The sequence below is a fragment of the Pochonia chlamydosporia genome, chromosome 6, assembly GCF_001653235.2.
Source record: "Pochonia chlamydosporia 170 chromosome 6, whole genome shotgun sequence".
In the NCBI taxonomy this organism is placed as follows: domain Eukaryota; kingdom Fungi; phylum Ascomycota; class Sordariomycetes; order Hypocreales; family Clavicipitaceae; genus Pochonia; species Pochonia chlamydosporia.
The window spans coordinates 2,615,928-2,641,598 of NC_035795.1; the positions used below are offsets into that span (position 1 = coordinate 2,615,928).

General features: G+C 50.6%; 12 protein-coding genes and 1 non-coding gene across 13 annotated transcripts; 2 read left to right on the forward strand and 11 right to left on the reverse strand.

Moving 5' to 3' along the window:
* Positions 1-25: 25 nt before the first annotated feature.
* On the reverse strand, positions 26-1,861 carry VFPPC_14482 (acetylserotonin methytransferase-like protein; the record flags this gene model as incomplete). The annotated part of the gene is made up of 1 exon (XM_018292250.1): positions 26-1,861. One exon carries the CDS (start codon positions 1,859-1,861, stop codon positions 26-28), a length of 1,836 nt encoding a protein of 611 aa, XP_018140417.1.
* A 1,469-nt stretch (positions 1,862-3,330) lies between these two features.
* Positions 3,331-3,798, reverse strand: VFPPC_16386 (hypothetical protein; the record flags this gene model as incomplete). Its single annotated transcript, XM_022429014.1, has 4 exons — positions 3,331-3,335; positions 3,435-3,510; positions 3,561-3,649; positions 3,699-3,798. The coding sequence occupies 4 exons, from the start codon at positions 3,796-3,798 to the stop codon at positions 3,331-3,333; spliced, it is 270 nt and encodes an 89-aa protein (XP_022284192.1).
* Positions 3,799-4,598: 800 nt separating this feature from the next.
* On the forward strand, positions 4,599-5,771 carry VFPPC_08770 (FAD dependent oxidoreductase superfamily protein; the record flags this gene model as incomplete). The annotated part of the gene is made up of 3 exons (XM_018287419.1): positions 4,599-4,621; positions 4,681-5,285; positions 5,377-5,771. 3 exons carry the CDS (start codon positions 4,599-4,601, stop codon positions 5,769-5,771), a joined length of 1,023 nt encoding a protein of 340 aa, XP_018140414.1.
* A 303-nt stretch (positions 5,772-6,074) lies between these two features.
* VFPPC_14481 (cytochrome c oxidase biogenesis protein) lies at positions 6,075-6,636 on the reverse strand (the record flags this gene model as incomplete). The annotated part of the gene is made up of 2 exons (XM_018292249.1): positions 6,075-6,412; positions 6,492-6,636. 2 exons carry the CDS (start codon positions 6,634-6,636, stop codon positions 6,075-6,077), a joined length of 483 nt encoding a protein of 160 aa, XP_018140413.1.
* A 680-nt stretch (positions 6,637-7,316) lies between these two features.
* Positions 7,317-8,429, reverse strand: VFPPC_14480 (G-protein coupled receptor protein; the record flags this gene model as incomplete). The annotated part of the gene is made up of 3 exons (XM_018292248.1): positions 7,317-7,842; positions 7,899-8,215; positions 8,265-8,429. 3 exons carry the CDS (start codon positions 8,427-8,429, stop codon positions 7,317-7,319), a joined length of 1,008 nt encoding a protein of 335 aa, XP_018140412.1.
* A 1,379-nt stretch (positions 8,430-9,808) lies between these two features.
* VFPPC_08769 (xylitol dehydrogenase) lies at positions 9,809-10,957 on the reverse strand (the record flags this gene model as incomplete). Its single annotated transcript, XM_018287418.1, has 2 exons — positions 9,809-10,864; positions 10,922-10,957. The coding sequence occupies 2 exons, from the start codon at positions 10,955-10,957 to the stop codon at positions 9,809-9,811; spliced, it is 1,092 nt and encodes a 363-aa protein (XP_018140411.1).
* A 2,180-nt stretch (positions 10,958-13,137) lies between these two features.
* Positions 13,138-13,524, reverse strand: VFPPC_16385 (hypothetical protein; the record flags this gene model as incomplete). Its single annotated transcript, XM_018294138.1, has 2 exons — positions 13,138-13,309; positions 13,379-13,524. 2 exons carry the CDS (start codon positions 13,522-13,524, stop codon positions 13,138-13,140), a joined length of 318 nt encoding a protein of 105 aa, XP_018140409.1.
* Positions 13,525-15,217: 1,693 nt separating this feature from the next.
* VFPPC_14479 (lipase (class 3) domain-containing protein) lies at positions 15,218-16,232 on the reverse strand (the record flags this gene model as incomplete). Its single annotated transcript, XM_018292247.1, has 3 exons — positions 15,218-15,878; positions 15,937-16,090; positions 16,145-16,232. The coding sequence occupies 3 exons, from the start codon at positions 16,230-16,232 to the stop codon at positions 15,218-15,220; spliced, it is 903 nt and encodes a 300-aa protein (XP_018140407.1).
* A 599-nt stretch (positions 16,233-16,831) lies between these two features.
* Positions 16,832-18,707, reverse strand: VFPPC_16384 (MFS sugar transporter; the record flags this gene model as incomplete). The annotated part of the gene is made up of 4 exons (XM_018294137.1): positions 16,832-18,048; positions 18,105-18,215; positions 18,277-18,562; positions 18,624-18,707. The coding sequence occupies 4 exons, from the start codon at positions 18,705-18,707 to the stop codon at positions 16,832-16,834; spliced, it is 1,698 nt and encodes a 565-aa protein (XP_018140406.1).
* A 474-nt stretch (positions 18,708-19,181) lies between these two features.
* On the reverse strand, positions 19,182-21,529 carry VFPPC_08765 (lactose regulatory protein LAC9; the record flags this gene model as incomplete). The annotated part of the gene is made up of 7 exons (XM_018287415.1): positions 19,182-19,500; positions 19,561-20,039; positions 20,094-20,800; positions 20,864-21,198; positions 21,252-21,346; positions 21,410-21,439; positions 21,494-21,529. The coding sequence occupies 7 exons, from the start codon at positions 21,527-21,529 to the stop codon at positions 19,182-19,184; spliced, it is 2,001 nt and encodes a 666-aa protein (XP_018140405.1).
* Positions 21,530-22,199: 670 nt separating this feature from the next.
* On the reverse strand, positions 22,200-22,309 carry VFPPC_17310. Its single transcript has one exon. It is a non-coding gene; the product is annotated as a tRNA-Leu (tRNA).
* A 515-nt stretch (positions 22,310-22,824) lies between these two features.
* Positions 22,825-23,872, forward strand: VFPPC_08764 (phytanoyl-CoA dioxygenase family protein; the record flags this gene model as incomplete). The annotated part of the gene is made up of 3 exons (XM_018287414.1): positions 22,825-23,334; positions 23,399-23,574; positions 23,641-23,872. The coding sequence occupies 3 exons, from the start codon at positions 22,825-22,827 to the stop codon at positions 23,870-23,872; spliced, it is 918 nt and encodes a 305-aa protein (XP_018140404.1).
* An 80-nt stretch (positions 23,873-23,952) lies between these two features.
* On the reverse strand, positions 23,953-25,299 carry VFPPC_08763 (Zn(2)-C6 fungal-type DNA-binding domain-containing protein; the record flags this gene model as incomplete). The annotated part of the gene is made up of 1 exon (XM_018287413.1): positions 23,953-25,299. One exon carries the CDS (start codon positions 25,297-25,299, stop codon positions 23,953-23,955), a length of 1,347 nt encoding a protein of 448 aa, XP_018140403.1.
* Between the last annotated feature and the right edge of the window lie 372 nt (positions 25,300-25,671).

Genomic DNA, 25,671 nt, shown 5'->3' on the forward strand with positions numbered 1-25,671 from the left:
TTCCCAATCATCGCACATTGCTACATTAATATTTCGATCCCACACACGAATACAAGCACTTGAAAACGCCACCGACGACCTTGAACAACACGGTCAAGACCCATATAACCAACTTAAACAGCCCCTTTGCCATCTTCACCACTGCTCGTATAAAAAAGGGCAGCTTGTCCTCCGCTGCCTGACTTGCTCGCCTCCCCTTACCCAAGCTATCATTTTGGCTCTCGACATCAATCTCAAACTCCTCCATCTTGCGTTTCTTCTTCTTGTCCTCACGCCGAGTACTCAGCTTACTCAACCTGCCGGACTCGCGCTTCGCAGCAAGAACAGCCGGTGGCGGCGGCTCAAACGTCTCCATTGGCGTGGGAGAATTCCTGTCTTCCGCAGCAGAAACCAACAGCAACGCCGTGACTACCACATCCAAGATGTAAAAGGAGTCGATTTGCGCGGCCACCCCGGTATCCAATTCGATCCACCCGCCGCCTGTGCCGTCTCTCGTCAGCTTCGCGATGTGTTTGGGCGACTCATTGTGTTCGAGGGTGTATTCAGTCCGCGAATAGGCGGGATTCCGGTCTACCGTAATACAAAACGGCTTGGCTAGTGCGTTGTGTACGAGGAAGTGTGTCGCCGTGTCTTCATCCCAGACTAGACGAGCACACTCATTCTCCGCGGCCATGACGGAAGCTGGGTCGTCGGCCTTTTCGAGGGCCATCTTCGTGGCTGCCGTTGGCATGAGGAGAGCAACCAGCCCATCGTTGGGTGGGAGCTTCCGGGATTCTTCTTCCAGCGTTGAATTGAGAGCTTCGTACCAGTGCTTTGTGTCGGAGGACCGACTACCACTGCTTTCGGATGGGGTCGAAGGAGAGGACGCCTCGGGTTTAGGTGCCTTGTATGGTTTGGACGGATCGTGCCTTGTAAGGGTGATGTACGCTGAGGCAGAGGTAGGATCTAGTCTCAGGTTCCAGAACGGGTGTGAAGTGCCAGACGATAGTGTATATACCGGGGCATCTCTTTGCTGCGACAGCTTGAGGCAAAACACCTTCGACTCGGAAACAGATGCCTTCCACCCGTTGGCCACTCTCCACAGACTCTTGAGGTCGTCTGTCGTGCAGGGCTGGGGAATCGCCGGCGGAGGTTGAGTTTGTATCCTCAGCGGCCAGCGCCCTCTTGCCGCTGGACGTCTGGGGCTGGTGGGAGGGCTGCGAGCGGAAGAACCCTCGCCTGTTGGGGAGTCTGGCTCCTCGTAGACGGATTGTCTGCTGATGACTGCGCGAGGGATATGAGTGGGACTCATTTGCGTGGGTGCGTATTCTTGCTGGTTCAGCGATACGTTCGGGTTATATGTTGGAAATATAGATCGTAGTGGTTGTGAGCCAGACTGCCCCGGGGAGGTATCGTCGTTAAGAGGGTGCTTTGCAATGGAACTTCTTGAACGGCCGCTGTTACTGCGTACAAGAGTATTCGCGTCGGAGAAGGCGGTTTCTGTTCGACCGGGCACGTCGTTTATATTTCGAGGCTGTTGAACTGAGGCTGGGCCGGCCACTGTCTCGGCTTGTCTCCTGGGGTCCTCATGCTGTGGCATGTCATTACTCAACGGCCAGTTGGAGGGAGTTCCCCGTCGTACGGGCTCAAATTGCACAGGCGTGTATGAATGCTGCTGAGGCGTTTGTCTTCCATTTGGCTGTGCTTGAGAGTGGTCTGGCGTGGCAACACGATCTTGCGGTGTAGGTGCTCGTCTTTCTTGAGATTCTGACCGGCGACCTCGTTGGCCCTGGATATTGCGAGATATTTGGGGTGGTTTTGAAGCGTTGGGACTAGGAAACAGGGAGAAGCTGCCAGGCTGGGATTGCTGTGGTGAAGGCATCGTTGTATACTGAAGTACCGTTTGTATTTCTCTGGCTAGGAGGGACGAGACCAGCACAATCCGTATCACTCAGAATAATATAACTCAACGTAACTATTGCTTCATCGCGGTTATTTCGTCAACAGGCCAGCGTTAGACGAGACAAAGCAACAGCACGAAAGATGAAGCAGGCAATAATGAAAATTTGCCAAACACGAAATGAAAAACGCAGGCGATAGTATATAATGTCGCACAGAGAATACCGTGGCACCCTTGTCCAGACTATATGAGAATGGAACCAAAAAAGTCTCAGGCTGCATCACGCCTATAGCCTGACGCCATGCTTCCAATGTCTTTTGTCTTTCGCGCCCGGTTCCAATGATATTCCCGCGAGACAGATGCCCGCACGCAAGGCACGATGGCTTCTGTAAGCGCCATGTGAAGAATCGCCGTGTCACTGGCTAGCTGAGATGCTGAAGATGCGGCCTGGACTATTTTTGGGAGTGTGAGTCGGGGTACAGAGCCAATGATGTGAATCATCACATTGCAGATGGGTGGGGTGATGAGATGCGTTTAAGCGCCGAGCTCGATTTGGATGCGCGACGGCGGATGGTATTGGTTGGAAGGGGCTGGGTGGCTTTTTGAGAGGGGGAATTGGCGCTGGTCGACTGGATTGAATGGCATGGAAATTGAAGTTGTGTGCCGAGAGGTGGTTGGGAGTTGGTGAAATTGGTTTGTTGGAAAGATGAGGGACGTGATGAATGGGAACATTGAAGTATTCCAGAAAGGCGCCACTGATAGACCAAAGGTTCCGTGACTGAGAGTTCAATGTTATGACACGATTCAAAATTGGTTCTTTCAGCAGCCAAGATTTAATGGATTGCTTTGTAGAAGATGCATATTGCCAGCTCCGCTCTCATGCATCGCAATCCCAAAATACACGACACCACCTGCGGCCATTTGTCCAAATGCAACATATTCTCGGTATTTCAGACAAAATGACCCCAGGACATGGGCGCATATGCAGAGAAGACATGGTCAACAAGGATGCGACGGATGTTGTGGCAGGAAGATGGCTGGCTGGGTTGCTGGCTCGAGCGGGAAGCAGGCCGCATGTGTGATGGCCACTTGGCGCATAAGTGCTGATCTTGGGGTTCATAAAAGTAGGTGAGCAAGCCAGATGGTTCCTAGTATTTCATGTCAACTCTCAAATCGTAGCTTTGGCCGTGTGAGTGCGTGTCTATTCAGCGCGGTTGTCTCACTAGGTAGATAAAGTAACTACGGCGTGTAGTATTATATGAAGGTTCTAACTTTTCATTGCAAAGGAACAAGTAGAGAAGCCAAGAGTACTTAAGTAGGACCCCAGTTTCACCTGATATACGTATTGGTACATGCCTAACTGGCCGTCCTTTTGTCGCTAGCAGTAACTACATAGACACCGTTGCAAAATCTGGCCGGCATTTTCGACAAACCCATATCTATAACCATCCCTATTCTATGCACAGTTAGTAACGCTCTGCCAATGGTAATCAACGAACCCAAACATAACTGACCAACAACCTCACAGTCTTTGGGGCATCTCATTGGCGCTGACTCTCATGTAGTGGTCCTGCGCAGCCAGTGAAATCCTTGCGTCGTCTTTCGGCATAATATCCCGGCATTTCAAGGTCCTATGCTGTTGGTTTAGTATATGGAGCCTCAAAAGCTCTCAAACTCATACCCTTTGGTGAATATTTGTAGTACGTCCAATTCTCGCAGAACCATCAGTTGACTTGAACCGCACCGTGCTACGCGCATACATTTGACCATCTAGAGCGGTGTTAGTATTGTGCATTCAATAACAGTCCATTTCACTCACAAATACTATCGTATGGTGTAGCCCTCACTGTCGAGGCAAAAAAGATGGCCAGCATGTTTACGGCGTGGCCATCTTCCAAGTTTGGTCGTGTTTCCAGCATCGTCGTACATTCATTGTAGAGGTGAAATAAGCCTTTAACGAACAGCTATGTAAAAGTAGAATCAGGGTGTTTGCAAACTTGCGTCTTCATACTATTATATTCCAACGCTCAATGTTACACCACCAATCCAAATCTTGTTGCTCTGCTCAATCTAAATTGCTGCACCCGTGACCAGTGTGCTGGAACCGAAATGGCGAACTCACAAATTCACCGACGTACAGCATGGCAATTTCAACAAAGTTATTGTGTCTCATGGTGCTCAGATCCACACAAGACAATTACATGGCGAATGTCTCGGGTGAACCCGCCAGAATTGCTTCTTTTCTCGCCGTGTGGGCCAACGGCCATACAAACCATCCAGCCGGGATATCGAAACCGGGTGACGCACTAAATACAAAGATTGTTCGTTTCGTCCATTGCAGCTTGAAACTTTGTCGCTCGATATTCCAATAACAGGAGTGCAAATGGAATCGGAATGCGACAAATACGCCCAGCACCGGTCGCCGAGCCCAACCGGCCGGAAGTCCGTGGCATAACGTTTCCGACACCGGCCGCTTTCCTGTTTTGGCCGTGGGGTTAACGGGATGGAGTCACTTGTTGGCAACGCTGGCGATCTTGTGTTCAAAATGGTAATAAGCAACGCAACAGGTTTTCACGACATGTTCTCTGCCGCGATGATAAATACATGTCCTGTTGCCGATGGTCTTGTACCTACTGTGACTTGGCCAATACATTTACCCTCGCACAAGCTCCTATTCACAACCAAGCAAATCCACGCAACTTCATGAACCACGTTCATCATGGAACACATTGTAGTCATAGGGTCCGTACTCAAACCCTCCATTCCCACTCTCTGTGCTTCGACTGACAAAGTCGTAAAAGCGCAGGTGTAATTGGCCTCAGTTCTGGCGTATACCTCCTCCAATCCGGCTACAAAGTCACCATCATCGCCAGAGACTTCCCCAGCCCCTTTGAAACAGCAGATCCCAAACACTTCATCAACTACTCATCACTATGGGCTGGCGCACATAACCGATGGGTTTTGCCTACAAATGCCACAGAGCAGCGAGACCACGCCATGGCACTGAGCACATATCGCCACATGGAGCAGCTTGTCTCTCTGCATCCAGAATGCGGCGTTCACTTCACCAAGGGGATAGAATATCTGGAAGATGTGCCACAGGTGTACAAAGATCTAACTGCTGAAACAGCCTCAGGTCTAGGCATTACGGACTTTCGACTATACACAAATGAAGAGCTACCCGACAAAGTAACTTGGGGCTGCGAGTACCAAACCTGGTGTGCGAACCCAATGGTGTATTGCCTCTTTCTCCTCCGCCAGTTTGCCCTGCTTGGAGGCAGGACGGTCAACATGGAGCTTCGGACGCCGCTCGAAGTTCGAGATATGAAGGCGTTTTCTGATGTCAGAACCGTGGTTAATTGCTCCGGTGTTGGGTTCAATGATCCAGATGTATTTCCCACAAGAGGTTAGTTCTGGTACAAACGTCGCCCAGCGCTCTTATATTGTACTCCTTTTGGGCATCTCCCCATGTTGCCAAGCACCGCTAACATCCACAGGCCAAACATGCGTGGTTGCAAATAATTGCCCAGCAACAGTAACCCGCCAAAATGGCGATGGATCATGGACGTTCTGCGTACCTAGAGGCTTCAACGGCGGAACCGTAATCGGAGGTACAAAAGAGCCCAACAACTGGGACACTGAGCCAAGCGAGGAAGTGCGCAGGCGACTCCTCGATGCGCTTGCCAGGACATATCCTTCCATTCGAGATGAGGAAGACTTTCGTGTTGTACGGGACATTGTTGGGCGGAGACCGACGAGAAAAGGGGGTATTAGATTGGAGAAAGAGCAGCACGACGAACGGTTTTCTGTGATTCATGCATATGGACTGGGAGGAAGAGGGTATGAGCTTTCTTGGGGTGTTGCGGAACAAGTTGCAAGGTTGCTCAAGTAGGGATTTCTATCAACGGCCTCTGCGGTATCTTCTTTCATCCCAGATATGCTACTCCGTTTCGTCCGTCTCGTAAATCTAATCGTACACACTTGACCTGCGTCTAATATACACCGCACAACTCCGCTAAATATAGAGTCTGCATTAAACATTGTAGTGATCCATTTCCAAAGCTCAAATCAACATGAACGCCAGAAACCATGCAAATTGGCCGCATGCTCTATCGCTTGCTTTTCATCCTCCGCGCTACATGGCATGAGAGCCCATGGCGGACAACCTCTGTTCGTCTTCCAACTGACAGAACGATCATCTGCTGCCGTCAGGACCATGCGGTCTCTCCTTGGCCGTCAGCCCGCCAACTCTCTCCGCTTGTCCCAACTTCTCAAGCTCCCGCCGTTTCGACTCGCGCACCTCCTCCGGAAGCCCCCACCACTCTCGAATAAACTCTTCCTGCGCAACCGCCATCTTGGCCTTGCGCTCGCGTTGCCTGTGGCGCTCTATTCGCATCGCGAACCACTCTTCGCGAGCGGCATCGTGCTCCTCCGGCGTGGCATGCAGCTTCATGCAGCTGTTCATGACGCGGTGTTCGGCGCGGCACGCAAATGAGACGGTGAATGTACGGCCTAAAGCACAAGCAGCAAAGGCTACGCGAGGCAATTGATGTCAGTATACTCCCACAATGGTATAGTTGACCAGCCACTTTTCGTGGTGGCACTTGCGTACCCTTAATCTCCTCGGCGCACTGCTTGCGAACCCGGGCGTAGAAAATATCCCGTACTTGAGACTCTTGCGAGGCAGACAGCGGTAAGGGATTCCTCGAGGGGACTCCGGGCCGTTCCCCAGAGGCGTCGGTCTTGTCGGCGGCCATGGTTGTCATTCGGCTGATGGCAGGAATCGAACTTGGCTCTTTGGCGCAGGCAACCTCACCCTGCGATGGCCGAGTGTCGGATACAACGGAACCCAGGAAAGAACAGCAATTGGGCCTGCACGACGCAGGCGGCCGAGGTAGGCGTTGTTTCGTAAATTGCGGGATTGCGCAGCTGTTCAGGAAGCTCGGCTGATCTGGCGAAGATGGAGTTGGATATGAGATGGCTGGCAGTAAATACCTCACCGCCTTCCCATTTTGGCCACTTACATGTGTTTATTGGATTTCGCATGGCAACCCTGTTCTCAGTTAATTATGGTCTGCTGATTCAATTACGGTATGTTCAGGGTATATTTCATACAATTTCCCTGTAGGATAGTGAATGTGGAGGTTGGGCAAAAATTTGGTGCTAAGAGCGCTGCAATCTTGGCCAAATGTAGTGAAGTCTTGAAGCGCAGCACACAAATCGAAAAGACACGTATCAATCATTAACAAGGCTTTCTCTATACAAGTCATAACATGCAGTCGAAATAATGCTATAAAAATATCCGTCCCATTCTCTTAGACGAGCTGATAACCAGCAAGTTCCCTAGGCCATGCCCATAACTCCCCAAAGCACATATCAAAGCATGAGCATATGAGCCCAGTTAAATTTCGGAATAATCTCTATGCGTCTTTATGCTCTACTGCTGATGCTGCTGTGGTTGCTGATAGTACTGCTGCTGCTGCTGCTGGGGAGGAGGAGAAGTCGTCACCGGTGGAGGAGTGGGATACGACTGCTGAGGAAGTGGTGTGCCTGATAGCTCACTACCGTGCTGTACATGCTGCTGATACGAAGGGTATTGTTGGTTGTACTGGTTGTACTGCTGATTCTCCTGGGGAGGCTGATAAGGCGGCTGCTGCTGGTATGGGCTCTGAGCAGTCGGGTAGCCAGCCGGGGTCGGGTTCTGTGTAAGCGGAGACGGCTGGTATTCACCAGTTGGCTGAGGTTGAATGGGCTGCTGGTACTGCTGTTGCTGCTGCTGCTCATATTGCTGCGGAGGTTGTTGTTGTTGCTGCTGCTGCATCATGGGAGCGGCTTGCTCAGTCTTTGGTTCCATTTGGAAGTTGTTGGAGTTCCCAGCGCCGCCTCCGATGGGGAATCGGCCCTCCTTGCGGCCTCGCAGAAACATGAGTAGGGTCCAGACAAAAGTAGCAATAAACAGGAGCCTTTAAATTGTCAGTGTACCATCCAAGCTCGATTCAAGCTGGGCCAGATTACTCACCACATGAGAGCGCCAAGCCCAGCAATAGCACTCATCATGGCACCACCACTCTTGAACAAAATAGCCCTCTTCTCAATATCTCGCTTCGTGAAACACGTCTTGCTGTCGATGGCGCTTCCGTCGTCAACACAGCCTCGCACATTAACATCAATGTTGAACGTAGCTCGTCTCGCGGCCACGGCAGCAAACGTAGCCAGCCACATGATGACGAGGAAGGCATCGAGAACGGTGACGGCCAGAATGTGGTACGCGGTTTGCCAGGCGGGGATCTTTTCGGTTGATAGGGTGTAGAATAAGATGGCCCAAGTGATGAGGGCCTACACGTGTTAGAATAGGGTTTACATGGTTGGATGCAAGAAAACGAACAGTTGCGACGGAGAGTCCAAACTCGTCGAGGTACAAGTCGTGCATTAAACGACCTGCCAAACCGAGAATTATGAGAGAAATCAAGAACTGGAATCCTCGGACGACAACCACCCAGAGTGGCGTCTCGAGCACATGGCTCGTTGACTTTTCACCAGCTTGCTCCATTTCGAACTGGACTGGATAGCAGAGTAGAGCAAACTGTGTTGACAACCCCGAATTTCGTGACGCTTGAGTAATCCAGGAGTCAGGAACCAGCAAGACAGAAAAGAAAAATAAGAGGAACACCACTTTAAACAGACTGCTGAAAGCAAGTGGCGCCCAGGCCAGGGACTTATATGTATACCCTCAATCTCAATTCCCCGTGTACCGCCCAAATCTCCGGCTCACTCAGGCGTTCATAATCAATCCTATCTGGCTGGAATCACCAAGCCCCTGCTTCATGTTGAGCCTCATCCGCCCACAGCTGGCGCTTGGCAGCCAAATCTGCCCTCTCGCCCAATGCCAGAAACCAATATTGTGTTTGCCTCGCCTGGCTGATGGGCTCCAGGAAGAAGCAAGCCAATATCGCTAGTTTAGCTCAGCCGCACCGGAGGGCGAGCATTTCCACCTGCAAGTGTGAGTGGATGCCGAGCGCCACGCTGGCTCGTGCCGAAAGAGGCGGTAGTCTTTACGAAGTGCCTTTATTTGCAAGAGCCAGGGTTTCGGAGGCTGTCTGGGACTTGGGCAGAACAGTTTCATCAGTATTGGGCAGGCCATGGTGATAAGCGATCTTGGCTGGACAACATACGGTGGCACAGGAGCAGGGTTCGAGTATGTCACGCCACAGGGATATCTTGTCAAATGGCGAGACACAAACGCCAAGCTCCTATTTATGGCCTTGGCGATGTATCTGGGGAGGCACACATGCTCGATTGACATTGCCACGAGAGTCTTATTGAGTGCCGGTTTGCGGGCAGCAATTTGTAGTACGATTTAGCCAGCATGTAATTACGGATTGACAAAACTTATTAAAACCGAAACGCTACAGCTACATAAATCGCGGACGTGTTCCGCAGTCTCTGCTCTTAGAGTCTTAGTGCTGATGGGACCCATTTCACAGCTCGTCTGCCGAAACCAAGAGCAAACAAAACCCAGCACATTGAGTGTTTAGGGCGGAACAAAATGGCATTTCGTGTCGATACCCTTGTCGAAACATATCTGGGTTGGTCACCTGAACTCAACTCCAGGTGCAAATTTCACGAGTTCTCCCCACGCCGCATGTAATTCACCGCTGAATCCAAAACTCCGCACCACCGTCTTCCCACCCACGATATTTAACCGCACCGCCCTGTCTGCCGATGAGTTCACAACGACCATTCTGGACCCGCTCGTTGCATTCTTCATGAGCCCCGTTGGGCGAACTGCTCACAACCTTGCACGACTCCGTTTTGTGGTTGGGCTGACTCCGTGGAGGCTGAGATCCGAACGTGCATGATGTGGATGGATATCCTCCGAGCTGTCGTGCATAAACCAAAAAAAAAAAAAAAAAAAAAGCCTCTGTTGTTTCAAATCTTCTCATTGGGGCCAGCAATCAGAATCTTAATCACCTCACCCTCTTTAACCTTCTTGAACGCCTCTTCAGCCTTATCGAACGGCACGACTGTCGTGACAAGCTTCTTGATGTCGACCTTTCCACTGCCTACCAGGTCGACTGCAAGCTCGTAGTCTCCCGGCCCGTATCGGAATGACCCACGCGCAGTGACCTCCTTCAAACACATGGCCATGATGGGGAAGGTAATGTCGCTTTTGCCCATGCCGCCTTGGACGTAGGTACCGCCCATGCGAACCGTATGCAGACTTGTCTGGATAGAAGGCTCGGCGCCACTGGCATCAATGACCACATCGGCACCCTTGGGCAGACCGACCTGCTCCTTGATCGCTTTGGCGTTTTCCTCGGGAGAAATTCTTTGCGACAGATAGGTATGCGTTGAGGCAAAGTCCTTGGCAAAGTCAAGCTTGGACTGGACGATGTCCACACTGACGACCTTGGATGCGCCATATGCCTTGGCCACTGCCGCACATAGAAGACCAACCGGACCGGCACCCATGACGACTACAGACTGACCGGGTTGAACGGAGGCTTGCTTGACGATGTGGACAGCCACGGCCAACGGCTCGATGAGCGCGCCCTCCTGGAGAGATACAGACTCAGGAAGTTTGTAGCAAAAGTCGGCGGGGGACTTCCACAGGCCCGTCAGCGTTCCATCGTACGGTGGCGTAGCAGCAAAGACCATCTTCTCGCAGAGATTGTACTTTCCCGCGCGGCAGTCATTGCATCGTCGGCAGGCATAGCCAGGTTCAATGGCGACGCGATCGCCGACCTTGAGGTGGGCAACTTCATCGCCGACTTCAATGACAGTGCCGGCAGACTCGTGGCCCAGAACCATGGGATCCTTGACGACGAAGTGACCGATGGCTCCGTGGTTCCAGTAGTGGACGTCTGAACCGCAGATTCCGGTGTAGTTGACTGCTACGATGACATCGTGGGGTGAGGAGAGGGTTGGTTTGGGGCGTTCTGCGTATGTGACTTCGTGAGGTTTGTTGAGGATGAAGGAGAGGTTCTAGTGGTGTTAGTATGTCGGGCACGATGATATGCTGGCAATGGGGGTTTGTCGTACGCTGATTTCATCCCTTTTTAATGTCTGAGTGGCCATTTTGGATGAATTGACTGTTGACAGGTTCGTGATTCAACAGATGTGTCGTTGTGTTTGAAATGTGTGTTGTATCAAGATGATGCAAGTTGGGCGTAAAGCTTGCGGGGCAAAGGTATGCGATAGAATAAAGTCAACAATCACCAAGTAGCACCAAGATTACAAGATATTATAGAAAGACAGGATACGGGTTGGCACAAAATTCAGCGAAGCTCCCGAATAAATAGGAATTGACAGTTCCCCGCCTGTTCCAATCCCCAAGGTCACGATGTCTGGAAAAATAAAATCAAGCCCAAAGTCCCCGAAGTGCGACTCCCCACAGATCTTTGGCGGGGAGCTAGACAAGAGCTCCAGTCGCGCCAACCATCTTATCCGGCCCAATGAAATGGCATGCCACCGTCATTTCTTGATGGGTTGGATTGACGCCGTGGTGGAGTGAGTCGGGGAGTTCGGCGATGCGGCCGCTTGGTGTAGCGGGCAGAAAGCCGTCTGCGTGAATAATGTTGGTAAAGTTGCGATTTCGGACTGCTTCGTTTGTTTGCAATTAAATCATGAGGAGTTATGTTACGATTATCAAGGGAAGAGAGGGATTGGTTTCTATCCCAACAGCCATCGAAGTCTCCTTCACGTCTCGCAACCCGACCGGCAGATATGGGTATAAGTGAACATGCTGAATGCCTGGCATTTACCCGCCCGGCAAATGTGCCTAAATGGATATGGAGACAGCCCAGACCACTTTACTAACTTATTGAATAATTCAAGGGCGACATTGGTCTGGTGGTTCAAAGTACTCAACACAATTGTATATATGCATACGCTGCGGGAGATTGTAACTTGCCTTGACAAGTAAGAGTTTCCAAGTATATGTCATCCTCTAGCCCTGATGATCGACACTTGGGATTATGATAGCGAGGCCACATGGTTACCTGTCATCCATACCAGCCGATCCGGGTGTAAGTGAGACAGTGCATTGTACTTGGGAACGAACCATCTTTGTGAGTCCTTCGTCCTTGGTCGAACAATAAATGTGAACTTTTTTGTACTCAAATTGTGACAAGAGGCATTGAAATGCGTCGTAAACTTCGGCACGGAGTGGCCGCAATAAAATATCTCCATGTCCAATGCTGGGCCGTGCAAGCCTCATAAGTTCATAACCATGTCAGTGTGAGGCAACAGAGACAGACTGCACGAGCCACCAATGCATAAGAAGGCACAGGGACGCTGCAAAATGAGTAGACTTCCGCTATAAATTTTTCTCTCTTACAAAACAAAAGAAGAAGAAAAGACAAAGAGTATTTGGTGTCTGCCTGCGGAGTACGCCGTGTATACAAAATATTTGACACACCGCAGGCAACCTAAGAAATGTGACTTGTACCGAGAAAACACAACGGGTGAATGGATCTGCAAAGCTTGTACTACACAATGCGGGAATACTGCCAACTTTTATATCTCCATGTCCTCCATCGCCATCAGGGCGAGAGCTGTCAGGGACATCTGCTATCCGAATCTCGGCCCTACTTACACAGCGCAGCACATTCGGGTTTAAGATCTTACATACATGATGCATTCCAGCAAAAGGTGCACCGGGAATACGACAACCATGCACGTCTGCGGCAGGTCTGTCAACTGGAGCTGTTGGTTCGGCAACATGTCCGGGCTGAGTGTTTACAACCTGCTATTGAACACGAAATATGCGAGTTTAAGTCCGTGTGCATGTACACAATATAGCAAGGCTGTGTACCAAGCTATGAGATGTTTATCATCGCGGCTCTGCCGAGTTACTTTGGTCCAGTACCAGTACCCATCCAAGGCTACATCCTCAGAGCGAAACAAGACCCTGCCGTCCACGCGACTCGCCTCTTCCCTAGATTCTCTACAACGCTGCCAAGATTTTCATCGAAGCCTTAGCCTGTGGAAAAGTCTAAAGTACGTTCAATGTTTCATCACTGCGCGGACACATCGTGACACTGTGGCTCCCACCTCTTCCAACTGCCAGGCTTGGCACAAAGCCACCCAATATAACATGTCACATGCTGCAAGACATTCTTACTTTCCGGCCATACAGGCCCATTCATTCGTTTCATCATTCATTCTATCTAAAAAGAGACTTGATTCGTCATACTAATACAAGACAAGGAGCTAAAATATCCACCCCCGCTGCGTGACCAAAATTCCCTGTGTGCTCATCTCATGTAATGTTGTTCCTGAGCACTGATCGAGTGTCTCCTCCACGTGCTGTCCTGGGGATATTTGTGCTCAATGGTAGGAGGGCCGAGATATTGGCTAAACACCGAGGGAGGTGAATGCGCTGCATCGAGGACATTGTGGTTCGAGGGGGGGCTGAGGGTGGCGTTGCTGTGACACACAAGTTAGCTTCACACAAGCATACGTGATGAGAAGGCGTAAGCTCAAGTGTAGTCGTACCTTGGGCGAGGGGATAATGATCCCTTGATTCGTGGTCGTGATGGAATCTCACGGGGGGATGCAGATTCGGGCTGAACAAGAGGAATCTGTGGTCGACTGTCGCTGCCGAGAGTTTCTTTGAGCTTATCCATAAATTTGGAAGTCATTGTAACTGTTCGCATTGATTGAGGTTGAAGAGTGTATAAAAGTTGAAGCAATAACTGCTGTTGACGGCAGAACAAACAATATGTTGTGGTGTAAGTGGTGAAGAATGTGACTTGTATAAGGAAACAAGTGCAAGTAAGGATACCTCAAGAGAAGAGAAAAGTTGTCCCAGTGTCTTGTGCTACCCCATCTATGCGGCGATACATCCGGTTCTTATACACCTCAGTTCCCAAGGGAATCGGATAGCTCCCGGGGCCCGAGGGCAACATCGTGACAAGTGACCCAATCGGGAAATCACTTGGGTGGCGCAACTCTCTTCAATGTTCGATATATCACTTGTACTCCATCATACAAGTCAGACGATGGCGGTACAACTTCACCCACTTTTTTAGGCTCTCGCCATCAGAAGTCTCGGCTCCATCCAAGGCAGGCTGTGCAAGACGCAAGACCAGCGTGAATAACTCGTGTCATACTGTACCAGCCTGTACTATCTTTTCAACATCTTTTTAACCTAAATTGTCTTTGCCCAAGCACTCTTGACGACGCAAAACTTGATCCTCTCGTCGCTTCAACGCGCATGGATAACCTGCATTGGAGGCCGTCCAAGTGAGAGAGAACAACTCCGCAAAATGCCATTCAATCAAGCGGTTGTATGCAGCCGTTGGCATGTGTGACACCAGTTGACCCCATTTCTCGGCACGCCGATGCATTGGCAACCCTACCAACCGGCCACTCTAAATAAGCTTTGGCTGGCCCTGGGTGCTTCGCCCGCCATGCGGTTGCGCGGGGGCATTTGAGAAACTGAGAAACTGGGAAATGTGTCACTCGATCTGTCTTGTAGGTGCGTCTGCCCCGTTCGGCTGTGTTGCGCCTTTTGAGAAGTTGGTAAGCCTGATTTTGTCGTCACACTAGGCACTGAGAAAATGGTGAGATGGGTGGCATCTTTTTTAATGGCTCGCCCGCATTTGGCGCAGCTAAGACTGAGACTTGGACTCAGACTTGGACTCAGTCAGACGGTAGGCCCAGCAGCGTGGCTCAGTCTACTTCGGGAGAGGACCGAGCTGCAACAGCCAAGTTAGACCATGTCCAAGACTATTTCGGAACTTTTGACTACTGCTTCGTTGTTTTAACCAACCTTGGAAGACGTCCAGCATAGCAATCCACTGTTGTTTCGATTCCCATGTTCCATCAATTTTCTGTGTCCTTGCGTTCGGCACTTGCGGCCTGGGGGTCAGCGAGGCTTAGATCTGAGATTGGGCCAGCATGCGTCATCATGGGTTCCTTGGCGCTTGGCATGGCGATAGACGAGAAATGGCATGTGGTTGTGGACTTGGCAATATCAACGCAGATTCACCATTACCGATACAAACATCCTAGGTGCTGCTCCGTGCTCCGTACGTGATGAGGCTCATCTATCGGCGGCGATATTAAGGGTCCAGTTTTGAGTTTCAAGCCTCCACCGATGGCTACTTGAGTACCTTGGGCTTGGATACATATCCGGTGGCTGAGAGTTTTGTTTGTCAGCGGAGGCTTTGACCAGTCCTTGAATACCAAGGCACCATGATGATCAATGTGTGTCCGTTCTTGATGAGAGCCTCTCTATTACTGCCTGGAGTTGTCCTACAGGCAACTCAAAAGACGGCGAATCCGAAGTCCATGAAACTGACGCATACCAGACTCCCCAAAGACGATGCATCACGATAATTTCAATCCCCCACAGGCATACATGTCTGCCAAAATATACCGGTGCGGAGTCAAACTCAAGTCTGGCACCACGGAACCACTGCAACTCAGATTCGCGCTCCCCCTACACACTTTAACATCCCTCACCCCATAATCCAACTTATCCTCCGGCCCAGTAGACAACCAATACTCCACATCCGTATGTCTATATCCCAAAAGCAAAGGGGGCACACTCGGCGTCGCATCATTCCAATGCGTCACCCGAAACTCACTGCCAGCCTGGCTCGTCACAAAATCCGCAAACGCAGCGTTTCCCACGCGCGGAGATCCATACGTGTATAAATCGGTGCCAGAATACCCGTCTCGGCGGAGATAGGCAGTCGCAATGGTGGCGACACCCGCGCCGAGGGAGTGGCCAACAATCACGAACTTGTGGCCCGGGTGTGCGAGCAGCGCGGCTTTGACGCCGTTGCGAGCCGAGGAGGATATCTCCTTCCAGGCGCTTAGAAAGCCTGCGTGGACTGCGGCTCCTGGAGTCACGTCACAGTTTGCGAGGAGGAATCGGGCGTCGGTGATGAAGTTGCGGATGTTGGTGGTTCCGCGGACGGCGAGGATGATTTCTTGGCGGGTTTTGTCGATGGCGATGAAGCCGCCTATGCCGGTGAGTGGACCACTGCCATCGTAAGGACATGAAAATTCAGGGATTTTGAAGCCAGGGGGTGTTCATTTACTTGAATGTCGAAAAGATGGTGACTTTGTTTGTCTCCAGAGTTGGGCATCCGCCTTCACAGGTGATCAGTGACCCTGGTGGTTTGTCCGTGTTGCAGTAATCAGCCGAGGCGTGCTGCGCGTAGTACTTGAACTTGTCAAACTGTTCGGTCGTTACTTGAAACGTTTATCAGCGACTGTTTACATTATACAGCATATATTGAGACCAACCTCCGTCAGTTCTTTTGACGCCCATAGACGGGGAGGGTGCGCATATGGCTGTCCCGAAGACCGCGAGCAAAGCCAGCTTGAACTTCATCTTTACACTCAATGCGGTTTTTGCTTAACTTTCCAGACATTTTGTAACAAGCAGTTCGCGTTGTGCTGCATTCGTATTTAAATAAGAAACACTGTTCCTCTTCATTAACAGCCAAGATCAGCAGCCTATCCACAGCTGCAATCAGGACCTCGGCATGTACCGTCCAAACTCAAAGTCTGGGGTTGCGGGGGAACCGGGTCATGTCAGCTCGGAGAGAATTTCAACCCCGGAGATCCTGATCAAGACCTCTATCCCGTTCCTTGGAATTGGGAACCGAAAACGCAGCCACGCCAAGGGAGCAATGATCTGCCACATATCTCACGCACTTGTTCGGGACACAAAATTCACCTCATCGACAGTCTCTTCCCAAGTCTGTTCGTTTTGCAGATATCATGCTATACGTTCTTGAATTTAAGCTTAGGCCCTGATTTGAAGACAAAGATGATACTAACTCTCCGAAAAAGTACCGCACCTGTAGCTCAAGGTTCCTCATTTCTTGTCAGGCGACTTGTCACCAAAATAGCATCATAAAACAGGGACCGCGGGTATCTGTCCACAGATGTAATGACTTCAATTTACAGCAAGGCTGTCGACCTAATCTACGCATACTCTTCCATATCGCCTCTCGCAGCCTCGATCTTCTCATCGGGGACAGGTGCAGTAAGGCCCAACGTCGCCGCAATATTGAACAACCTCATCTTCTCTTCATGAGCAGCCGTGTCTCCGAACGCAATGTCCATGTCCTCAAGGCTCTTGCCCTTTGTTTCAGGGATAACAAAGTACGTGAATGCCAGGGCGATTAGACAGAAACACGCGAAAAAGATGTACGTCCCCCACTTAATGTTGTCAAGCATATCCGGCGTCACAAGGCCAATGATAAAGTTGCACATCCAGGTAGCACTCGTCGTAATAGCCATAGCCTTTGACCGGTTGCCGAGATTGAAAATCTCAGATGGTAAGACCCAGCCGATTGGGGCAAAGGAATACGAGAAGTTGATGTCGTAGATGTAGATGAAGGCGATGCCAGTCCAGGCGGCTGCTTTATGCGACTGGAGTTCGGAGCCGTATGCGCCGATGATGGCGCCCACGATGACGAGAGATACAAATGTTCCAAAGGCTCCGCACATGAGCAGGGGTCGTCTACCCACCTTGTCAATGAGGAAGACGGCTGGCAGGGTAGACAGTGTGTTCACGATGCCATACACGCCAGTTGCCAAGAGGGAGGTCGTGTTTCCTGAGAGCCCGAGTTGCCCAAAGATGGTTGGTGCATAGTAAATCAATGCGTTGCAGCCCATGAACTGCTGCAAGAACATGGTTCCTGATCCAACGAGTAATCGTTTAAAGCTTGGCCACGTAGAAACGAGCGAAGCATACTGAGAGAGGTACAGACTCGCACCGCTTTTCCCGGGGAACTGGTCTCGGGCGACAGATTCGTCGAAGAGAACTTCCGCTTTAATGGCCAAATACTCCTCTCTCAGGCTGTCCGAATCCGGGTGTACTCGTCGTAGCTTGCCCAATGCACGGAGTGCCTTCTCCTCACTTTTGCGCATGAGGTAGAATCGAGGCGATTCTGGGAAGAATAACATGCCAATACCCAAGATCAAAGCAGGGGCAATTTGTAAGGCAAACGGGACTCTCCATGCTGCATCGCTTTGCCCGGTACAGCCATTTGGACCGACGTCGTGTCTCGGATCGAATTCACGGTTTGACTCCGTGCCACCAGTGTAAGGGATGTCTGGGGCACATCGTGTGCCACCAATGTACTGCGTGCCGTATTCCAGCCAGTAGCTCACAAGAATACCGAGTGTAATGCTCACTGTGTACAACTTATTAGCATTGCGGAATCAATCCCTGGAGGGAAAGTTAACTTACACTGCTGCAACACGACCAAGGTACCTCGAATCCCAGGAGTCGATACTTCGGACATGTACATGGGCACAATCATGGTCAACATACCCACTGAGAAACCGGCAATTGCGCGGCCTATGCACGTCCGTAGTCAATACATTGTTCACACGGTCGCACTGCTGAAATGATGTCTCACCTGCAAATAGGACCCCGATTGATCGTGCACCTGCCTGAAGTCCTGATCCCAAGACAAACACAACAACGGCAGCAAGCATTGATCCCTTGCGACCAAAACGGTCTGCAATGGGACCATTAACCAAGGATCCCAACCAAGCAGCAAGCAGAAGCGTCGACACGAACCAGCCCTTGAAACCACTATCAAGGTAGATACGCGGGAACTCTGCGCCAAAAGATTCCATTTTCAGGACCCCAGAAACCACACCTTGGTCATAGCCAAACAGAAAACCTCCCAATGAGGCGAACTAAGGCTCAATTCCATTAGCAAAAAGTCGGAATCAAATATTTTCTTGGGCAGACCCTTACGGCAGAGAGTCCAAAGATATACGGGTTGTCGCGCAGCTGGCGCCAGACGCCTTTCGACGTGCTTGTATCAACGAGCTGAGACATCTTGAATAGACACCAGAATGTAATCCGCAAATTCCAACATGCAGTTCCTGGCAGCTCTGCCACGTGCTCTGGGGTATCTCCGCGAACACTGATTAGGCACGCGGGGAACTTTATATTCTTTGACAGAAATGTTACCCAACAGCCGGACATGAAAATTCCGGAGGTCACTTCCCCAGATGGAGGACTGCTATTTGCATCGACGAGGATCATGACTCTGTGGGGGGTCGGACGACACTCGTCCGGCCCAATTAGCGATAGAGTGTGATTGGGGTTGCACCACTTCAGATGATCTTCAGCCGAATGTTGTGGAGAAAATGTGGTTGAACCCCCACAACCCAGAAGCCCAGCAGCGACTGCCGTGCCGGGCGTCTGCAATCCGTCATAGCGATGGGGAATAATGGAAATAGCATGGCGTTCGACAATGACGCCCTATTTGCTCATCATGGGCCAGGTAATCGGAACCAGCCTCCTGTTCTACACTCCCTGCCCGAAATCAGTCCATCCCAAAGAGTTAAAGACATCAGCAGGATCCATTGGCCAGGTTGAGAAGTCCAGCTCGTCTCGATAAAACTGTTCGTCGCCAATGATGGGGCTGGTTGTCTGCTCAACTTGTGGCGGTACGATGAGGGCTAGAATATCGGCGCAGCGAGACGCAAGTGGATTGCTCGTCAGCATTGTGCGAAATGTGTTATTCGCCAAGTCGACATCAGCCTGCCATGCAGTGATTTCAGGAGATTCCAAGTCGCCCAAGATGGCAAGGGCGCTGATTAGAGACGCGTGGAATAGAAAGTATCTGTCACCTGGTCAGTATGGAATATACGCCTCTCGCCCTTGATGACTGTTTCCTACTTACGTAGCGTACCAATTTATCAGTCGAGTCATTGGCGTCTGCGTAAGAAATTGGCTTATTGACGAAATTGTTGCATGCGCCGCCTGGACTGCCAAGTCTCTGCACTTGTTGTCTGGGTCCGAGGACACAAGGGTGGAACGGTCTCGCGTCCTTTTCATGGCACGACTCAAAACAATCTGTCTAAACAGAATAATTCTCAAGTTCCAGATGCGCCACCATAGCCGTGACCTTGCGAACAAGTAGGAGGGCTCCAAACTGACGGGGTCCTGCGTCATCTTGAAATATGCAGGCAAGGTGTCCGACCATGTTTCAAGCGAATGGTTCAGCCGCAAGGCTTCTTCAGACGAAATACCAGACGTGGCGAGAAGCCTGTTGGAAATGTGGTTTGAGTGAAGATGGAAGTCACTCTGGCATTTGATGCTGGAGTATCGTGTCGGCTGGCTGGACTCTTCTGGCATGTCCACAGTCCGGGGAGTCAATTGCTGCAATGGTTAGACTCGAGATTCTTCTCTTCAATGTTGAGCATCATGACTTACTTCGTCGTGAATGTTAAGAACATGTTTAACATCCATAGCCTCTCCTTCGGGAAGCAGAATAGGTCTACCAAACGTTGTTGATGCGCCACTATCAAAAAGGAATAGCCCCCACCAAACGCGTCGTCTCATTTCTCTCTGAAGAAGGCTGATGTTCCAATCCGGGAGTTCACGATGCAGCCCCAAGCTTAAAGCCATACGTGTCGCTAAGCCTAGGAAATTACCTCCAGTGTTCGGCTTGTTTCGTTTTTGACTCAGATTGGATAGAAGCAACAAAGCCTGGACCAGCGTCAAGTTGGCGCTTTCAAACAAGGACTCATCCTCACGAAATGAAAGCGCTCGATGGTACAGGTAGTCATCAACTTCGCTCTCTTCATTATCAAGACACCAAGCTCCTAGGGCTAAGACCGTGTGCAGTAACATTTGCCAGGATTGCTGATTGGGCCGAGGGATGAGTTGGTGGTACTGAGCCATGAAGGTTGCTTCATGAATGAACGGATAGGAAACGTGGTATACAGAAAAATACGCATCGAGTAATTGGTTCGCCATATGTCCAGACTCAAGAGAATGCTGTATATGCGATGACGACGTTGGCGACGGCTTGAAATGCCTCGGCGAAGCAGTTGCAGGCTGGAACGGATCAGAGACAGCCCTTCTGCCCGCGATCCATGTTAGTAAAGCTCGGAGAAAGTACACTCCGGCAGTAGATCCTATGTATACATATCAGTTTCCGAATAGGTTTGCCTTTTGCTCAGAAGAAGAAATGTACCAACCTAAATAACCCGTGCCCGTGGGTTCCACTGCCAGCGCCGCCATGCCATCCACCAAGTCGTTTGCTTCTTCCTGCCAGTCGAATCCATCTGCTTGCTCAGGGACGGCCTCAGATATCGACTCATGTGCTGTCTGTTCCTTGCTACTCGAGCTTCCACCGGCGGCAGCGTGCCTGCGCTGGTCTGAGGGGAAAGCGAGTGTCTTCACTTGAGCCGGCGGGGTAGCTGGAGATGTAGTGGCAATACCAGCCAGGGCTTCATCAACATCTAGATCCGGTAGTTTCTGTGCCACCAGCTTCTCTAGATAGTTGAGTCTTCTTTCAACAGATGTTAGGTACCTGGTATTTCTGTCAGCAACACGCACGGCATCGACGTTGGTCTCACAACATACTGTCTGGTGAGTGGCGAACGCACCACCTTGCCACTATAGTGACATTGTCGGCGGTTTTGGACACAAGCTGTGCAAGTCGGGCGATCCTTGGAGCACTTCAAACTTGTTAGCCTTTTTGTTTCAGGTTTTTGCCCAAGGCTGCGCGATGTTATGCTCACCTTCAGCTTCTTGATTCGGCACGCATCGCACTGCGAGAGTGTCAGTTGTTTGCGACATATTTGAACTCATGTTTGACCACTCACAGCCAAGTTGCTACTGGAACTGGAACTCGATTCCATCTAGCAATGTACTGCTGAGAAGATCAACCCTTCATGTACTAGATGAACTACTGCACGAATGAGCATGTTCCAATTGTCGCTTGGGGATCATGTTGCGAAATGGCCAAATCGGGCGTTTGGTGGGGTCGTGGAAGAAGCCATCACGTGGAGCAATTTTGTTGCGGAATGGGAGGAAAGAGCAACTCTGATTTCTGTCACAGTGTGCAAGAGCTGCGTTTCACATTATGAATATTTTAGATTTGCTCCATAAACTCACTGCTCGTATCTATTTCTTCTACTTGACCACAAGAAAGTTCAATACCTTGGCGCACAGTCAAAGACGCTACAAGTGACCGTCAAAGTAAGCACTTGTCACTGGCTAATCAGAAAGCCAACCTACCCTACAAAACGTCTGGATTGAGTCAATGGCAAGCCTCTCATCTCGCCTAAGCTGTCATCAATCCCGAATTACATCAGCTTTCAGTTAAAAACAAGGCAAGCCCTGTTCAAATTACGTGCAGCATGTAACTCTTAGTAATATTGGACTCCATGTCGGCTTGGTCAACCGTTTCTGACCTACATCACCAAGACAGAGGCGCAAAAAAAAAAGGCAAAACTGTTGCAAAATCCCAGTCATACCCAAACAGCTCATCAAAACAAAAAGGTATGATGAGCAAAAGCAAAAGATTCATGACACCTGAGGGATTCGAACCCTCGCCTATTACTAGACCGCGAATAAGTATAGTCCGACGAATCGACTTAACCTGAACACGGCGCCTTAGACCACTCGGCCAAAGTGCCTTGGATACATTGCTTGTGGGTCGACGACCCGATTAATACCCTCAAGAAACAATCCCTCGTTGGAATCCTCATAAACAAGTGGGTATGGGAAAGGGAAGAAAAGTTTTGATGGGCGGAAGACAGCCACTAGCCTAGATGTGGTTGTTGGTGTGAGAAAATTCTTTGCGCCTTCCCACCTATTTCCCATTTGGGCATTTACACGGAGCATGGTGACATACGTAACGTATAGATGAATATTGCCGGCTCTTCTGGCTGGGTCGATACCGGCGTTTGGCGATGGACATTTCTCTGAGGTTTTACTGAACGTGGTATGGTTTCTTGGCTCTTTATCCTCTTCTCAGTTGTATTACTCGGAAGGGAAATAGACACGAGGTGAATTACTCACAATGGTCATTCACATATCTGTGGACTATTGTGCGAGAGGAAGCATTACAAATAGGAGCCCAGCGCCATCATTACTTCGTGAAATAATTTCTTGATGTAAAAGAGTATTCACATATAACAAAGCCATCAAAATGTCCTGCGCCCAACACAACGGCCCATTCCCAACCGAGGCCGGCAAAACACTCACATCTGTCTACGCCAACGACCCTTCCACCACAGGCGCCCTCCTCCAGTCCATCATCGAGCGCGATGGCGCTGTCATAGTAAAAGGTCTAGTGGACGCAGAGCTCTGCAACAGAGTAAGAAAGGAACTTAAGCCGCAGTTTGACTCTGACCGAGTCGACGAATCCGGCTTCTTCCCCACCACCACAAAGAGAGCCCATGGTATTCTCGCATATTCTGACGCAACGGCCGAGTTGCTCGTGAACCCACTATTCCAGTCCGTCGCCAATGGCATGTTGACGAGCAACTACACCTATTGGGAGGGCCAGGGGAAGAAGACGGTTTCCGCAAAGCCACAAATTGCAAGTATCGTCGGGTTCCGTGTAGAGCCTGGTGGCACACAGCAAGCTTTGCACCGCGACGATGCAGACTATCATACTCGGAATTGCGATATGCCTGTAATGCTGGGCTGCGTAACGGTAAGAGATCCCGTACTCTGTATTGCCCTTCGACAGGTGACACGTTCTGACTCTGCTGTTCTAGGCTTTAACAAAGACGACCAAAGAAAACGGGGCGACGATTGTTATTCCCAAGAGCCATCTGTGGGGTCCGGACCGCATGCCCCTCAACGAAGAAGCCATCCCTGCGGAGCTCGAAGTAGGCGATGCCACAATTTTCGTTGGAAACGTCTACCATGCCGGCGGGGCGAATATTACCAAGTAAGATTGCCCATGTACCTTTTGCTGATCTTCGTGGTCGCTAATCATATCCCGCTCGTTTACTAGGGACGATGCTCGTGAAACCATCGGCATGTTCCTCTGCAAAGGCACCCTCCGCCAGGAAGAAAACTCCTACCTCGAAGTGCCACCGGAATTAGCCAAGAAGAGAGGATTCTCACCACAGGTATTGCGCCTCCTGGGCTATGGTATTGCCCCGCCGGCGCTAGGGCTGTACCAGTATCAGGATCCGATGAGGGTTATATTCGGCGTTGACGACGAAGAGACGGTCAAGAAATAGGCATCTAGCGATTGATGGAGGATTCTCCCCTCCATACAAAAGAATATACTGCATCTCCAAGTTCGTTGGCGGTATTTCCTTCACACGGGAAGAATTTGATACCCATTTTCCTGAAATTGTTGAGCCAGCGGTCTCCAGTCCGCATTTGACGCTGCCCAAAATACAGTCAAAAAGCTAAGTATGTCGGCATGGTTCTTGAATCCAGTCGTCTTTGTTATGTCTCTAAGTAATTGTGTGACAACCTTTTGCTTTGCCACATCATCATGGGACTCGGCCCCGGCAATAAATGCCGGCCATGGTAAATTGTGAGCACACAAGGCAGGATCTTCTAAAACTTTTAGCTGTTCAAACAATTTCTCTACCGAAGCCTTCCAATCTATATTGTCGTAGTTGGCGTAGCCCAGACAGCGGTAGGAGTACAGTACAGCAGTATGGTGGTAGATGTCGACGAGGCGTACAAAGTCACGGCGTACAACTGCTGGTTCGATTCGTAGTTTGCCTGCGGCTAGCAGCGTGGCCCCTCGTGCTTGAGTGAACTGCGACCGGATGAGAGTGGCGTCCGGATAATTGCCTAAGATCAAGGAGTTGGTGTCCATATTGAATGCGGCGCGACGGGAGAGCAGTGTAACGAAATGGAGGAGGGAGAGATAATGTGAGAAGAGGCCGTGTTCTGTACCGGGTGGCGGGAGAACGGTATCTTCGATATCTTGGAGATTGAAAGACGTGGTAGATGCCAGTACATCGTAAATAGAGAGTTGGTTTCGGAGAAAACGAAACAAGCCTCTGTTGCTTGCCTCCTTTGTTGTGAAGACGTTAACAAGCGTCCGCGCTGCCCGTCGATGTCCCTCAGCCGCAGCAACCTGTGAGTTGCTCATCTCGTAGCAGGATATCATAAGAATAGAAGCTAGAATCCACTCCGCTTCGGCAATGTCGGTACGGGTATTAAGCTCAGACCCATCTGTCATTCGACACGTCATGTTCTGAATATGGCGGTTAATCAGTCCAAGACAAGCGTCCCTAGCGGCTTCGGGGAAGCGCGGCATATCGAGAGAAAATGTTCTTCCACCGTGGTGGGCTGCAATCGCGGCAACGGCGTACTTGACGGCGGGGGTGCTCGTAGCCAAGGGCAGTACACGTCGTCGATAGTCGTTCTCCTCCGAGTCAAACCACACCATGAGTCCAGCCAAGTTCTTGTCGTAGTAGTCGATGAATTCAAGGGACGAGCTGCGCAAAGTAAGATCCAACGGCATCGGCAAGGACATAGCTGGCGGGCCTGTAGCTGGGTAAATGTCTTCAACGTCGTCTTTCGACCCTGATGCAGACGAAGATGTAGGCGCAGATGTAGACGTAGATGGAGGCCCATCTCGCTGGTGATTACCCGCGAGATTATCACCAACATTCTGCACGTTCTGCGGCAGCGGGATCATCTTGCCCTTCAGCTTGCCTCGCACAGCAACGCCGCCTGCCCACCGCAGTCGCGGGCCGTAGCCAGGACACTCGAGTCCACGTTTCACACATTTCTGACAAACAGGTCGTGTGAGATCACATCGGATGCGACGTCTAGTGCAGGTACTACAACCCTCTGATTGGTGGTATTGGTGAGTATGTTGCAACTTGAGATGGAAAACGGCGGGGGAAGAAAAAGAAAGACCAGACATCTGGACACTTGACCAGACTTGACCAGACGGACGACCTGACAGCCACAGTCTGGTAACAATAAGGGAATAAACGTACTCTCGGGGGTGGCTTTTGGGTCCTTGGACACCATTAGGGCTGTAGTAGAGACATGTGCGCCGATG